At 42.6% G+C, this 15,225-nt stretch overlaps 1 protein-coding gene across 1 annotated transcript; it reads left to right on the top strand.

Annotated features, from left to right (window-relative positions):
* Positions 1–1,012: 1,012 nt before the first annotated feature.
* On the top strand, positions 1,013–7,910 carry MSRB2 (methionine sulfoxide reductase B2; the record flags this gene model as incomplete). The annotated part of the gene is made up of 4 exons (XM_009578511.1): positions 1,013–1,119; positions 2,090–2,166; positions 6,259–6,406; positions 7,807–7,910. Coding segments are annotated over 4 exons (436 nt in total), but the record flags the coding sequence as incomplete, so codon positions are not given.
* Between the last annotated feature and the right edge of the window lie 7,315 nt (positions 7,911–15,225).

The raw sequence follows: 15,225 nt of genomic DNA, 5'->3' as shown, positions 1-15,225 counted from the left end.
CAGGTACCCTCCACCCGGAGCATGGGGAGCGGGGGGAAAGGGCAGGAGCTGCCCTGCAAGGGGAGGGCATCCCCGTCCCCCGTGTCCTCTAGCCGGTTGGAAAGGGCTAAGTCAGCCTGCTGTAGGTATTTCTCTTGAACTGGCAGGCTAAACTATAGTTTTTATAGTTAAACTGTCATTTTCAAATTCCCTTTTTTTACCTAATATTATCTCAGCATTGCAAGAGATGAGTCCAGGCAAGCGTTCATCACTCAGGAGCTGATATTTTTTCATGTATGCTATGCTGATGGGAGATAAGTGTGGAGGTAGCTTCCCACCTCAGACTTTTTGATTAAGAAGGAATGAAAGTATTTTACTCATTGTTTTCAGCCAATCTATTAATTCTTTGCCAATCTCATACCACCATAGATGTGCTGCACAGTGTGTACACTGTGCTGGAGGTTTGCACCGTGATGGGTGACTTCTGCTGTCCTGTTGTGTGCCACCCACCTGACTGTAGCCCTGCTTCTCTTAGGCTGTAGGTATTGCTTTCTTCCAGTGCTCGTTCTTAGCACCACTTTTCACTGAGGCCTGTGGGAGTTGCTAGTCTTTGATAGCCCATAAATGAGCATTAGTTCTGGTTTCTGAGGGCTTCTAAGAGGCAAACCACCAAACCTTTCAGTGATACCCAGGGATGAGGAAGGAGCACCAGCAGATCGGCAGTTATCCCAAGCCAGAACAGAGGGCTGTGCTGGGAGAGCAGGTGGTACCTTGGGTCGTAGGTGCCCGATTCCATTCAGAGCCTTCCCAAGTGATGTGCTGGAGCTGCTCTCCTTATGTAGCACAAGAATGGAAAGCAGATGCAAAGTCCTCCGCTCGCCCCTGCTCTTATGTCCCTGACCTGCCCTCCTGTGCTCTGTCTGTACCCATAGAAACTTTGGGAGAATTGAGATGATGATGGAAAGCATCAACAGAGTCTAAGTTAAAATGGTGTTAAAAATAATATAAATTATCTTTCTATATCTAATTGAAGACACAGGCCCTCTGACTCAACAAGCTGAAGCAACTGTTGCTACAGACTGGAAAAAAAAATTGACTCCAGAGCAATTCTATGTTACAAGAGAAAAAGGAACTGAACCGGTAAGCAAAAGTGCTAATGCTGTCCAAGGTTAAGCCACCTCCTCCAGAGGAAAACCTGCTTTGGGGAGCTGTCACCACTCCGTTGCTTCACAGGTTTTCCCCTGCCTTCCTGTGGATGAAAGTTAGACTCAACATACTGAAATGGATGGATTTTGGTCTGACCCAGGCTGGTTTGCAGATGAAAAAACATTCTGCATTCTTTTCATATTTTGGTTTTTTTCTGGGATACTTTACTGCCAGCTCAGCCGTCTGTGTGGCAGTAGTGGAGTCCTCTCCAGAGAGGAGGGAGAAGATCATATTTTTGTCCTGTAGTCTCCTTTTTTTGACCATATGTAGATTAGCCATGGAAATCTTACATATAGCACTCCATTCAGGAGCCGGGTTATCCCTCGTGTGCCAGATCACCCACCCACCTTGTCCCCACGCTTTGCTTCCTTCTGTGATGGAGGCCACGTAGCGTTGTGGCTGGAGCGCCAGCGTCTCTAGCCCAGAGCCAGGGCTTCTGCATGCGTGGAGCACGTACCGTGGGATTAAATCATGTGAACCGTGCCCAAATCCTTATCTGTGAAATAAGGATCCTAATACCAGACCATGCAGGGAGGAAGAGAGTCCCTTTGTAGAGCCACTTTGAAGTTGTGGCACTCCATAGCAGAGCCCTGGTCTTTGGGATCCTGCACATTTCACAAGTTCCTCGGAGGTCACGACTCCGGCCCTGGTACCTGGATGATTTATGCATCTGACTGGTCTCGAAGTTTCTGGGGGCAGGGGGTAGTCTTCACTATTAATCCAAAGGCATCCTCCCCTTCATTTCTTTAGGCTGCTAATGTTTGTTCTTCAAAGCCCCCCTGTGAAGCCTTCTTTTTATGGTTTTTCTCCGGTTTTGAATCTGATTCCTACATGCTTGTTCCAGATGGTGAGCTTTTAAAGACCTGCATTATTAACTTCTCTTTTTTTCTTCCTTTTTTAAAAGCCATTTAGTGGGATCTATCTGAATAACACAGAATCGGGAATATACTACTGCGTGTGCTGCAACGCCCCACTGTTCAGGTAACATCCTTTAGATTTCACAGCATCCTTAAAATGTCCTAACTGTGGCAGGAGGGCCAATGTCTTTTCATGAGAGGAGTGGAAAGTGTAGGTCTGAAGAACAATTCTTTGGTGCCAGGGTGCTATGTATAAGATTTCCAGGATACCTGTGGTGATACAGGTATGTGGTGTGCCCTTTTCTTGAGCATATGAAGGTCTCCAGTGGCCGGCAGACAGTAGTTGCTACATTAGGGTCTGCCTTTTCTTCCTGCCACACACACTGTCCTTTTTGGTTGATAATAATTCTGTTTTAGAGGCCTCTAAGCCACAAGTTGCCACAAAATACATGTGTTTATGTGTGAGCATCACTGTATGTTTGCTCTGTTCTTGTGCTCTTCCATAGTCATCTTCTGCCACTCATGCTACTGGGCTAGAGAGACCTTTGGTCTGCCTTAGTCTAGCTGTTGTTATGTTCTTACCACTGGGTCCCTCGTACTGGAGCTGAGACCTCCTCTCCACCACCACCCCCTTCTTGTTCCCTAAATTAAATTCCACTATTTTTGCCTTCTTTGTTACATCCACTTTTTAAAACCTGGCTGTGAATGACTGCTCTATTAACCTCTGTGCTCTTTACAATACTATATATTTTGCAACTTCATTAAAGTCTAAGTAAAAGGAAATAGAGTGCCTTGGAGTAGGATATGCAAAGGGTGTTCTGTTCTCTGTAACTGAACCAGAAAAGACAGTTCCTCATATTTTTGATCTAGAAAATAGCCTTTATATATTCCCAACTGTGAGTTCAATGGAATAAGGCTGATATCCCCATTTTTATGAAGACTTTAAAGGACACACCACAGATCAGAATTTCAAATGGGAAGAGAAACAAGAGGTCTGGACAGTAAGAGGGGAAAAAAGTAATGGCTATAAACCTAAACTAAGCAATTAAATGGTAAAATTGGAGGCTGATAATTGTGAACAGTTAGTTTTCCTTTGGCCAAGTACAGAAAAATATCGTTATGCAAATGAACATCTGATTAAATGCATGTTTTTCTGTAAATGTTTGCTAATAAACACTTAAATAAAATTATTTCAGAAGCTAGTGCAGCATTGCAGAATATTCTGAAGACAAATAAAAATACGTCTGGAAAATTTAGATAAGTTAGAGAAATTTTAAATTACTAAGCTGTGGAAGAATCCCTTCAATTCCTTCAAATGTTCCTTCAATTTAGACATCCTTTATATTAGATGATAGATATTGACAGGCCAACATGAAGAGAGAAGAGCACCGAAGGGAATTGCTTCTGCTGCTAAACTAATAACAAAACAATAATATAAGCAAACAGTCATGCTGTTTTTTGCAGTATCCAGCTCTCAGAGAATATAGGTACTTTTGTTTAAAGCATAAAATAAAGCTGAGCTTTACAGACTGTACAGAGAAAATAAAAAACCCAAAACTTACAGAAAAAACCTTTTAAGAAAATTGAAAATTATTAAATGTGCAAAATGGTCTGAAAATATTTTTTCCATGAATGCATTATGTTGTGGAGGACACTAACAATGAGGAAAAAAATGGTATTTGAAAAGAGATTCATTCATCGTGTTTATTTCCTAATGCGTTAAAAATGTCGTTTCTTTTTCAAATGCATTAGATCATTAGCTACAGGTAAATATGAAGCATTTCCTCCTTTCTTTCAAAGTACACGTGTGTGTATACATTTATACCAGAATTTATTACCTTCTGCTACCAAATACTCATTTGAAAGAGTTGGAAATACATGGAACAAACCCCTAACCTTTATAGATAGCAAATTGTGGTGCTTTAATGAAATCTCAAACCTTCAGCGAACCATAAACCTACAGCTGAGATTCATAGAGCGAAAAGCACTTTTTAGAATTATCTGGATTCCATCCAGGACGACTGAAATAGGGATCAAAGTAAATGACATGTGCTGGAGGAATGGTGTGTCGAAGGCTAATCTAATACATATGTTTAGGGAAAGTCCATTTATCCATAAATTAAGTGGTGAAATACTTCAAAGGACAAATATGATCTTGAACAGCAATATTTTTGGGTACTAAAATGTTTCTATTAGGGAATCTAAGTGATATTACTGTTAGTAAAACCACACAGAGACCATTTCTGTTGAGAGCCAGTTTAACAGCTCAAAGGATTGATCCTTTAGCAGAGGAAAACATCTACAATAAACTTAAGTATTGTGAGCGGCATGTAAGGGATGGAGTCCGTCAGGGTCAGATGCAAAACCCACATAGCCTTGAAGGCCTTCCTTGACTCTACAGGGTTTCAGAGAGGATCCTCGTATCTACGTATGAATAAGCAGAAGGATCCCTGTGTCAGAAAATGAAGAGTTCTGACTGCAATCTTTTGAAAACAAAAAAAGAAACAGCACAGGTATGTCAGGGAAACTCAGAAGTGGTGTACGGACGTTTGCGTTCCCCCAGGTTTTTCTTTGGGAAGCTGTGGCCAGTAGGGCCAGTGTTTGGGTGGCTGTGTAGCAGGGATGCACAGGACTCTCTTTGGCTGGAATGACATAGCTTGGAGCCCTACATACCTTCGCATGCAGACACAGAACTGCAAACTGCATTCGCTTCAGTGCAGCCTGCCTCTGTACTGTCTCCTATTTCGCCTCGGTTTTATGGAGGGGAGGAAGTAGGAGAGCATGTCTCATGGGTCTTTGTGGATTGATGTAATGGACTGAGCAACAGCCCGCACAAAAAATAGCTTTTGGTCATTCTGTGGTTGCAAATCCTCTTTTATTTCCACAGTTGCATTGCTCAAAGACAGCCCTGTACAGTTAATTACAAAATGCATGCTAAAGCATGCACTGTTCTTTGGGTTGGATTTTTTCAAGCTTTTTGCCCTGCTTCTTTGTCTTGTCTTTCCAAATGGCACTGCAAGTAAGATTTTCAGATTTTTCTTCACTGTATTAATATCCCACCAAAATATACATGATACATACTAGGTATGTTGCTTTAAATCCTGTATTGACTAATGGGCTGATCCCCTTGGTGAGAGAAAAGCTGCTGCTGGCGTCGGTGTCTCAGGCACCACTAGGTGCCAGTAAGAGCATTGGGTTTGTGAGGCCGGGCTCGGGCTGGGGAGCCGGGGGAAGCGGTCGTGGGGGCTCCGCGGACCGCCGGTCCTGCGAGGGTGTCAGCCCGTCTTCATTTCTCGCTCCAACTCACTCGTCGGTCTGTTAAGATATGAAGTATGCAATCGAGAGATATAAAAGTATGCAATCGAGTTTAATGAATTGCCGCCCCTTCTAGCAGTATTAGGTATTATCTGCAAATGTAACAAGGTCACTCTTCGCTAGAAGAAAGTACATATTGCTGTCAAAAATTGCACAGCTTTAAATAGGAGGGATTATCTCGTTTCTGTATGCTAAATCCCCCAAATATTTTCTGATCATATTTTCCAATACGCTCCAGGTTTTAGTACACACCTAAACAGGGTTGGTAATCCTGGATGTTAACAGGAGGCACCCACAGGCTGACAGTCTGTAGTACTGTTTCTGATGGCTGCGATTGTTTCTTGGGAAAAGCAGATCTTTGTGCTGTGAGGATTTGTCATTGGTTGATTGATGGTTTGAGCAAGGCCCTACTTGATTTACCAAACTGTTTTGATGGCTGACTGCAAGCCAAAGCCATCACCAGACATGAGCCTGGTCCGGTGGGCCAACCCAGCCATTTTCCATACTCATTTTCTACACTTCCGTTTCTCCTTGTAAACTCTCTTCTCTGAGGTTGTGCTGTATTGGGCCAGGCTTTGAACCGCAACACTGCAGGTGTAATTCAGCTGAACAATGTGCTCAGTTGTTGGGAAAACTTTTTTTCAAGCTTTATAAAATGCCAAACTATCAGTGAAATAGAAACGGTGAGGCAAAAGCTCCTGTTGCGGGCTGATCGAGAATTCCCTTTGGTAAAGAGCTTCCAGCACAGTTTGATGCCAGTGAGAAAACTTCTACTGTGCCAAATACTATTAATAGTAGTACAAGACAAGGATGAGGAAAAAAGCCAACGTTCTTATGAAAAACAGACCTTTTTGTAACATCTCTGTTACTAATTAACAAGAAGATCTGGTTTCCACTATAGCTCAGAAAAGAAGTACAATTCTGGGACTGGATGGCCGTCATTTTCTGAGGCTTATGGTACTTGTGGCAGAGATGAAAGTAATACCAATATCAAGAGACGACTAGATAACTCATTGGGATCAACTAGAACTGAAGTTGTCTGCAAACAGGTATGTTTATTTTGGAGGAGATACCCAAAGACCCAAACCTTAACAAATAAGTTTTCTTTGCGCCCATGAATAAATCTACCTAAATCTAGCAGTGAGAATTACAGTATCACTGGAACTGTTCTGTCTCACTTCTTGGTATGAAACACATGAGTAGATTTCTAAATATCTAATATAGACAGTCGGTTTGGGTGAAGAAAATGATGTGACTGGGGAGAGTACTTGTGTAAGTATAGCCAAGGGCTGGAGTTTAGACAGAAAATTTATTCAGAGGACCTCAGGTGAACTGCAGTATGTGACACCAGACAATAGAAGGGACTCTGAGATTTAGTCCACCCATTTGCCCCATCAGAGAGTCAGTGCTTCCTAACTCAGTCCTGCTAAATGTTTGCCTAAGCTGTTCTTAAAATATGCAGTGATGGAGACTCCACAGCTTGGCTAGGTAATGAGTTGTAACGTTCATGTCTTCCTACTATTGGTTAGACGCTGGGGAAAGTGCCTTTTCACTGGGGAAGGTTTGCTTTGCAGCAGTTGAAGGTTATTCCTATTTGCCCTGCACGGTGGTGGTGGTGCCCCCATCTTCACAGCTGTCTTCTATGGGTTCTCTCATTTCACAGAAGCTACCCTTCCATGGTAGCTATTCCTGTTCTGCTAGTGTTCCTGTCCTTACACCTTTACCTTTCCCCAACCCATGACCCATACTTATACTGGGCCTGTTGTAATACCCAGGTCCTTTTCTAAAGAACTGCCACCCATAACCATTTCTTCCCTACCCTGAGTCTGTTCCGTTTATTATGTCTGTTAAGATATAAAAGTATGCAATCGAATTTCATGAATTGCAGCCCCTTCTAGTAGTATTAGGTATTATCTGCAAATGTAACAAGCATTCATTGCAGTCTATTATCATGGTATAGTTCATGTTTTCAATAATAACCAGCAATCACCTTTCAAGAACCCCAGCTGAAGACAACCTTCCAATTTTATAATGAACCACTGATAGCTATTCCGAGTCTTTTTCCCATCAGTAATTTGGGGGGGGAGAAAGGGGGGGAACCCTCAGTTGATCTTTGAGAAGGACCCACAGCGACTGTCTCAATTAACTTCAAATTTTCATTATGTATTGAGAATTCTAGATCCTCCCATTTATTTCCTGTACTTTCTGGCATTAGTACTTTTTGACTTCCTCTTCTGGGTTCTGCTTTTTTGGGGGCAGATATTCACCCACTGGCCAGAGGTGATTACTCCAGGATGTATTTCTATTCTCTCCCCAAGACTCCCCCACTCACACAGCTCAACAGTGAATTCATCATAGAAGTTTCTTCATTCAGGATAGCACAGTAGGTACCAGCATAATGTCGGTCCATAATTATAACAGTAATAATGGTACATAATTTCTGTTGCAGTGTGATACTCATCTAGGCCATGTGTTTGACGATGGTCCCACACCTTTTGGGCAGAGGTTCTGTATCAACAGTGTTTCATTAAACTTCAAACCAGGCTCTAGTCAGTGAGAAGTCGATCTCTGTGACTTACTCCTTTCACTCCTCATACAACAGGCTTGTGAAAAACTCTCACGCTTTTAATAGAGAACTCAAATTTTAGTACTTATGCCATTGCAGCTTTGCTTTCCAGCTATTATCAGTGTTGATAAAATACATATTTTTGTGGTAACTCTTTGGCAGTCTGCCTTTTCATGGTTAGTGTGATGTAAGTGTTAATCTGTTTATTGTATTTTTTTAACTTTAAAAAAAATCTATGCAATAGTTCACATTCATAACCATCATCATTAACTGTATTGAGGCTGCTGAAGTGAAGTGTTGTCCTGAACCTGACTTTGCCTATGCTGAACGGTAGTTGTGGCACCCAGGAATACAGATGTACATGGCTGATCATACCAGCGCTTTTACTTCTGTAAAATCATCATATCCTTCTAAAGGGCAGCAAAAATAACATGAATCTCCAAATAAGGTTTGAGGGGGTTTTTTCCCTGATGTGAGAGACCTTTAGCCAAGCCAAGTAACTTTTCTGTGAATCCATAAAAGTAAAGTCCTGAAAGAGGGCCTAATTAAATCTATTCCAGGCAATGGAACCAGTGGAGACAGAGAGTCTTTCTTCTTTTAAATCAATTACTTTGATTCTGTGTCCGATAGCAGAGCTGAAGTAGGGTTTGCTCCAGGAACTTCCATTTACAGAAATAATATGATAATAATGTAACAATCTGTGTAATATCTCCAGACTTCTGTTATGACTTGTGTATTTCAGAATCTGAAAACAAAAATGAAAGTGAAGCTTACTGTATTCGGGGGGGAGTGGGGGGGGGGAAATCAGCATCAAAAACCATGTTCACTGAAGTGATGCTTTTGTTGAAAACATGCCTTGTCTGTTCTTCCTTGTACAAGTTTGTAAATACTTCTGTATTCTCCCAAGCATTGTCACCATGGTTTGCTGTAATAGGAAAATAAATCGTATGTTTGTTAAATTGAGCTTTCCTGCTTTCACATTTTTTTCCAGAGAAAATAATCTCTGAGTCAGAACATCAGCTTCACTAAACTGGCTGGGTTTAAATGCTTCCCTGCTGAGAGTTACTAGGCAACATCTCATTTGGCTTTACCTATAACAGGCTGTTTCCATTCTCCCCACTTTGGTTGCCTCAGTAATAAAAAGGGTGTGTTCATTTCCTTAGACTAGTGTAGTCTTAAAACTGTTTAATGTCTTCAGAAAGTGGACCTCTATTGCACTGAATTTACTTTTCTCCTTCTGTCTTGGAGCTCTGCAGCTTTTCATTCTCCTGTACTTTCTACAGAAGAACTCTACAATTTCATAACTTTTAAAAACATCATATGAAGACAGTGATCATCACTACAGCCAACCTAAACCAGAATGGCACAAAGGCCACCAGAGGTGTGAAGCAGCATAAATGAAGCAAACACTTGCCGCTACTGATTTTATGTAGTGTCATAGATGGTGACAGTCACGTCATCAGAGGTGTCTGTTAACAGCAGCAGCATGCTGCTTGCTGTGTCTGTGCTGCATCATGCTGTGCCGTGCAGAGATGCCCTTGCATCACCTATTGCTATCACCTGCCTGCTCTCACCAGGATGTACGTGCCCAGCCTGCTCAGGTCTCTGCTCCCAAGAGATTTTGCAGGTTGTACAGAAATCACCATCCTTGCATGCTCTGAATTCATGTACTCCCCATCTGATTTACTTTCATTCACTGGTTGGTTTTTTTTTCTTAAAATCTATTGCACAGCTACTGGAAAGGGGGTTTGGCCCTTACAGGCATTTTTTAGTAAGGAAGCCCACTCCCCTCTCCTCACCTTTCACATCAGGAGAGGGTTGTCTCAGAAAGGAGCGTGACTAGAAGGTGTCCCCAGCTGGACTCCTGTGTTCAGCCAGGTGCTGGTGGAGAAGCCAGCACCTGTATGAATACAGTGACTTTTGGCTGGGATACCAAATTGAAATGCTCCTCGTTTCTGCAAATGGCAGAAAGTAGGAAGACAACTGGCAAAATACCTGTTTCTTACCTGTCCCCACAGACACCCGGTCTCACTGACACCTTCTGCGGATGAGACTGAATGCCATACAAACAAAATAGACCGTGGACCTGACAAAACAAGTATCCACACACAGACTAGTGTGCAAACAGCGCTCAGTTTAGTACTTTGGATGTACATGGTTGGTGGAGACCAGCTCCTAATGAACTGGCAAGTTAGTAACTATTACTGACAGAGGAAGCTTGCCTGAGCAGAGAGCACATTTATTTTACACCTATAAAGATCATCGTATGCAACTGGACGTTTGTGCTAAGAAGCAGCTGGTGCCTCCTCACTCGCACAGCAGGATGACCTGATGAAAGAGTCCTGTAAGGCTCCGGTTTAGCTCGTGCAGTGTTAATTACAGACACATAATCATATGAACAGACCCATATCTTCAAGAACATCACCTGACCTGCACTACACTGATGTGTCACCAAGCAAACAGCATAAAGCACAACTCTACTGCCCCAGAGAAACCAGACACTGAGCTAAGCAACCTCGTTCTGCTTATTCAAATGAAAACAAGGAAAAGAGGAAGGTTTGGCTTTCACCATGTGTATAAAATCGGAGTAATGGCCCATCCCCTTTCAGTGTGGCCGTGTATTCCGCAGTTTGGAGTAGCTATGCTGAGAGATACTTGAATATCCCACCCCTTACACTTCACTGTAACACTAAAAGTGTTTAGATGTCTGTATGTACCTATGTGTGTATATCAGTAGAGGAACAGGGGAAATAATTTTGCTTTGTAAGCATGGCCAGTAATCAACTTGGAATAAAAACCGAAATCAACAGAAGCCCTCTTATCACTCCCAGCCCTCCTCATTGTGGGCAGGAACTATAAATAAAAGTAATAAAACACAGCCAATGATGCAGTATTAAGCAGAGGAAAAGGGAGGTAGTAGGTAAGGGAGAAATGAGTGGAGGAAATGGGTATGAACTTCTTGAATTAGCTCTTCTGATGCTTTTTTGGCAATGTCTGACTCTCGCTTATATTCTGTGCTGTATCAGATAGCGGCTGGAAGTGGTTGCACAGCAATCTCGAGTAGTGTGGTGGAAATAAGGCAGAGGTTTCTTAACTGATCCATCTTTTATTACATTATCACTTGTGAAAAATGATATGGATCAAATGGTTTACTCCTCAGTAGTCCTTTATAAAATGGCAAATTTGATAGCCTTGTTTTCTATTATTTGTCTTACAGTACAAAATGGGGGAGAAGGACCATGTTCATTTGGGTACAAGATAATTATCTCATGAGCAGAGCATTATTATTATTAGGTTAACAATTAATTTTGAGGATGTGCCAAGACCTGCATGTATGAAACTGCAAGCTGTCTGTGTCTTTGTTTTACCATTCCCTCTGCTGGCTTTTTATTCTCTATGTATCAGCTCAAACTTCTATTTTTCACTTTTAAGATCTATCACAGCATCGTCCCACCTTGTGTTTTGTCTCATACATGCTGATGGTACTGGCCTGTGCTCTGCCAGTAATGTCTGCCTTTGTAAATTTAAGGTCAAGCTTTCTTCAAATACATTTGTGCTTTACCTTGGGCTGCCAAAACCAGAGGATATCCATCTAAGACTCTTCAAGACCACTTAGTTACCTTGCCTCTTCCTGGCCTCCTCCCTGAAATTTGCATCTCTCAGTATGCACATAAAGCACATCTAAGCAACTGGTGTACTCTGACAGCTGGGATAACACCAGCCATAATGATGCCACTGTTACCTTGTGCTTCATGCATCTGCCAGGGGAATCCATGTGACATTTCTCATGATGTATTTGAGTTTATCTCCCATGACGATGAGTTTACACAAACTAATTTTATGTCTATAAACAGAGCTGTTGACATTTATGGTCTCATCCCCATGTGATGTAAACTGCTGGACTGTCCTGGTTTCAGCTGGGATAGAGTTAAATTTCTTCCTAGTGCTATGTTTTGGATTTAGTATGAGAAGAATGTTGATAACACACTGATGTTTTGAGTTGTTGCTAAGTGCCCTATCAAGGACAGCTCCATGCTCTACCTAATGCAGAGGCTGGGAGGAGGGAGCATAGCTGGCCCAGCTGGCCAACAGGGTATTCCATATTCCATACCATGTGACGTCATGCTCAGTATATGAATGGTAGGCGTGTTCCAGGCAGTAGCGATCGCTACTTGGTTATCGGTCAGCGTGGGTGGTGAGCAATTGCATTGTGCATCACTCACTTTGTATATTCTATCATTATTATTATTTTCCCTTTTCTGTTCTATTAAACTGTCCTCATCTCAACCCACGAGTTTTTCTCACTCTTACCCTTCCTATTCTCTCCCCGTCCCACTGGGGGGGAGGGGGGAGAATGAGTGAGCAGCTGCGTGGTATTTTTCTGCCTGCCAGGTTAAACTACGACATGGACATTCGGGACCTCTGACCGTAAGCTCTTTGGGGCAGGGAACTTCATTACCTTCTGTGTCTGTGGTACCAACCACACCAGGGCAGATCCCAGCTAAAGGCCCAAAGTGTTATAAGATCATGAATAATAAAGACCGATAATGATGGAAGACACTATTAAAGAGTATCATAGGCTACAAGAATTTCCTCGTGTATCTGCACTGACTTTGTTCCACCATAGTGAATAAAAAGCAGTTGCTTCTCTGAGCTGAATATACCCTGCCAGGCAACTGCAGATTTATGTTCCATCCTTCACATCTGAGAAGTTTTTCAACATTGTTATTTCATTAATTACTTTCAATGATGATACTTTTTATCCCATTGTGGTTTTAAATAACCTTTTTATAAATCCTAATTGAGGTTTCTACATAATTCTTAAGAGATTTTCACATCTTAAATAAACTATTTCAAGACTTTCTTAGTCTTTGCAGCATCTCTACAAGGCAAGTAATTTTTCTTAATTTTACTGAGGGAAGACTTGATGAGAAGAATTTAATTGACTTATTCAAAACTACAAATTAAATTTGCAGCCATGCCAGAATTCAACTCTGCATGGCTCCTAACAGCATCCAGATCTTGAGACACTGCTTTTTCTAAAACTTCTTTTGGTACTTACTTATTTGGGGGGGGTGAATTATCGAAAGAGAAGAAGTAAAATTAGCACATGTTTTTCCAGATGTGGTATTAAAACCAAAGCTAGGCCAATTGGGGCAACTTTGGCACATAGAGAGCAATACTTGACCTCTTTCTCAGAGCAAAGGTGGTACAGGCTTGGTTAGGAATTAGGCAGCTGTATTCTCTGGCTGTGCTGCGTATTGCCACACAGTCTAAAATGAACCAATGTTCTTTGTTCCATGACAGCTTTAGGTAAAAATGAGGCAAGGCAGCTTGCTAACAGCAACTTCTTTGCCTGGGAGGCAGCATGGCTTTTTTGTGAGCACAGAGAGAAGACAGGAACGAAGGAGCAGGTTACTCTTGTATTACTAGCAGCTTCACCCTCCTTCAACCAGAAATTGTAATGCCCATTATTTCAGCCATGTATCCACAGAACGGTAGTGATGCTCTTTTCTGTTGCACCATGCTGCAAATCATTTGGATTCTCTTTTAAGCTTGTTGACAACCTAGTCTGATTCTGGTTGGAACAAGAGAAGAGAGACTTTTCTCAGAGCAAAAATAGGATTTTGCCACCCCAGAACATCTCAAGTATGAGGTGGCTCAGGAGGCAGCCTGCCTGAGAAGGAACTGAAAAAGTCTCAGTTTGGGTTTTGCTATTTTTCTGGGTTTGAACAAGATGGTGAGGGCTTAGCTAGTACTTATAAGTGTTTGTATTTTCTGGTCTTCAACCTTGGCCATACTATGTAGAAGAAATGAGTCCTGTTACCACACAACGGAACTGCCTCCTCTTCCATTCACTTAATGACTTCGCACTGGGAGCAAAGTGTTTTAAACCATACTCCTGTGCCTGTCCCACCTCCTGCTATACCCAAGTGATGAGCTGCGCTAACACTACCCTCACAGCATGTTGTGCAACGCTCAGCACCCCATCAACTTCATAGATGTCACAGCTCTTTACACATAAATGATGCCCAGCCCCAGCCCTTTGAGGCAGTGGTGAGCCACACGTCACAGAATAGGAAGCTGAGGGACAGCTGTGGGAAGTGACTCGCCTACAGTCCCCCGGGGCAGGGCAGGGAAATCTGATTACAGAAAGGGTTCTCAAAAGCTCTCCAAGTGTGAGCTGCTGCCAAAATTCACAAAGGCAAAGTAGTTTAAAAGCAAAGCTCTTTATTGAAGAAGTGCCCAGATTTTTTCAAGACTAAAAGAATTTGTCTCAAGGCAGGTGTGTCCATGGGGACTGGTTTTACTAGCGCAGAGGAATGTGTGTGGAAGGGATTGGCAGCTTGCCATGGGGCAGAAGAAAGAGAAATTCATGCCCATTATTGCGCTCCCTTTTATTGTCTTCTCTTTTGTTGTTTCTTTTCTTTGCTGTGTGGTATCCTTCCTTTCTCCTCCTCAGAAATCCCTTTGTAATATCCCCGGGGCTCTGGCTTCCTTGACTGCACTCACCCTCACCTTGTGCCTGAACCCTCCTAATTCCATACACTCAGTCCACTTCCCTTGGTGCCAGAGAGATGATCAAACAGGCAGTCCTGTGCCCACATCTAGGTCAGCAGCTATCTGCACATGCTGGAGGTGACTGTGGGGATCTGGCCTGCCGGCTCTGGGGAGGTTGGCAGAGCAGGCATCAGCTGCGCTCATCCAGCTCGCCTCCTTTGTGCATGCAGTTTGACAGCATTTACAAAGTGACTTCCAGAAAAATTTGTCAGGGACAGAGAAGCTGCCACAGAAATCAGGAAAAGGAAAAAATAAAAGTCATCAGGGATGCCCGAGTAGCCTGCTTAGTTCTGGAAACAAAGACTGTGCTGCCCTGCCACAGTACTGATGTATGGGATGTAGAATCGTGGCCCACAGCCATCTTTGCTCAGGTGTCATTTTTGGAATATCAGAAGATGGCCCCAGACATTTTATGATAGGAGGAAGGAACAGGAAAGGATAGCAAAGTATTTTGCACAACTGTTAGGAAAGGGGCAAAGGCAATGCAAAGGAAGGTGCTGGAGTCAAAGAGAGACAATGAGAATTATGAGAATTCGTGTTTTCCTTTCCAGAAGGAGTCAGCACTGAAGGATGAGGACACAGCTGGTGGACTGAAAGTATACAGAGGATGGCAGCTAAAGAGCTGACTGTGAGCCCTCAGGAATGGGGGAGCTGAGATCAATCCTCCCTGGTGTGACAGTCTCTTGGGGACAGTTCTGACAGAGCCATGGGATGCCTATGCATTTTCTTGGATTACTGAAG

This window comes from Fulmarus glacialis, unplaced genomic scaffold (assembly GCF_000690835.1).
Source record: "Fulmarus glacialis isolate BGI_N327 unplaced genomic scaffold, ASM69083v1 scaffold38095, whole genome shotgun sequence".
In the NCBI taxonomy this organism is placed as follows: Eukaryota; Metazoa; Chordata; class Aves; order Procellariiformes; family Procellariidae; genus Fulmarus; species Fulmarus glacialis.
The sequence above is the reverse complement of the archived record's forward strand: the minus strand, read 5'-3'. Positions and strand labels throughout refer to the sequence as shown.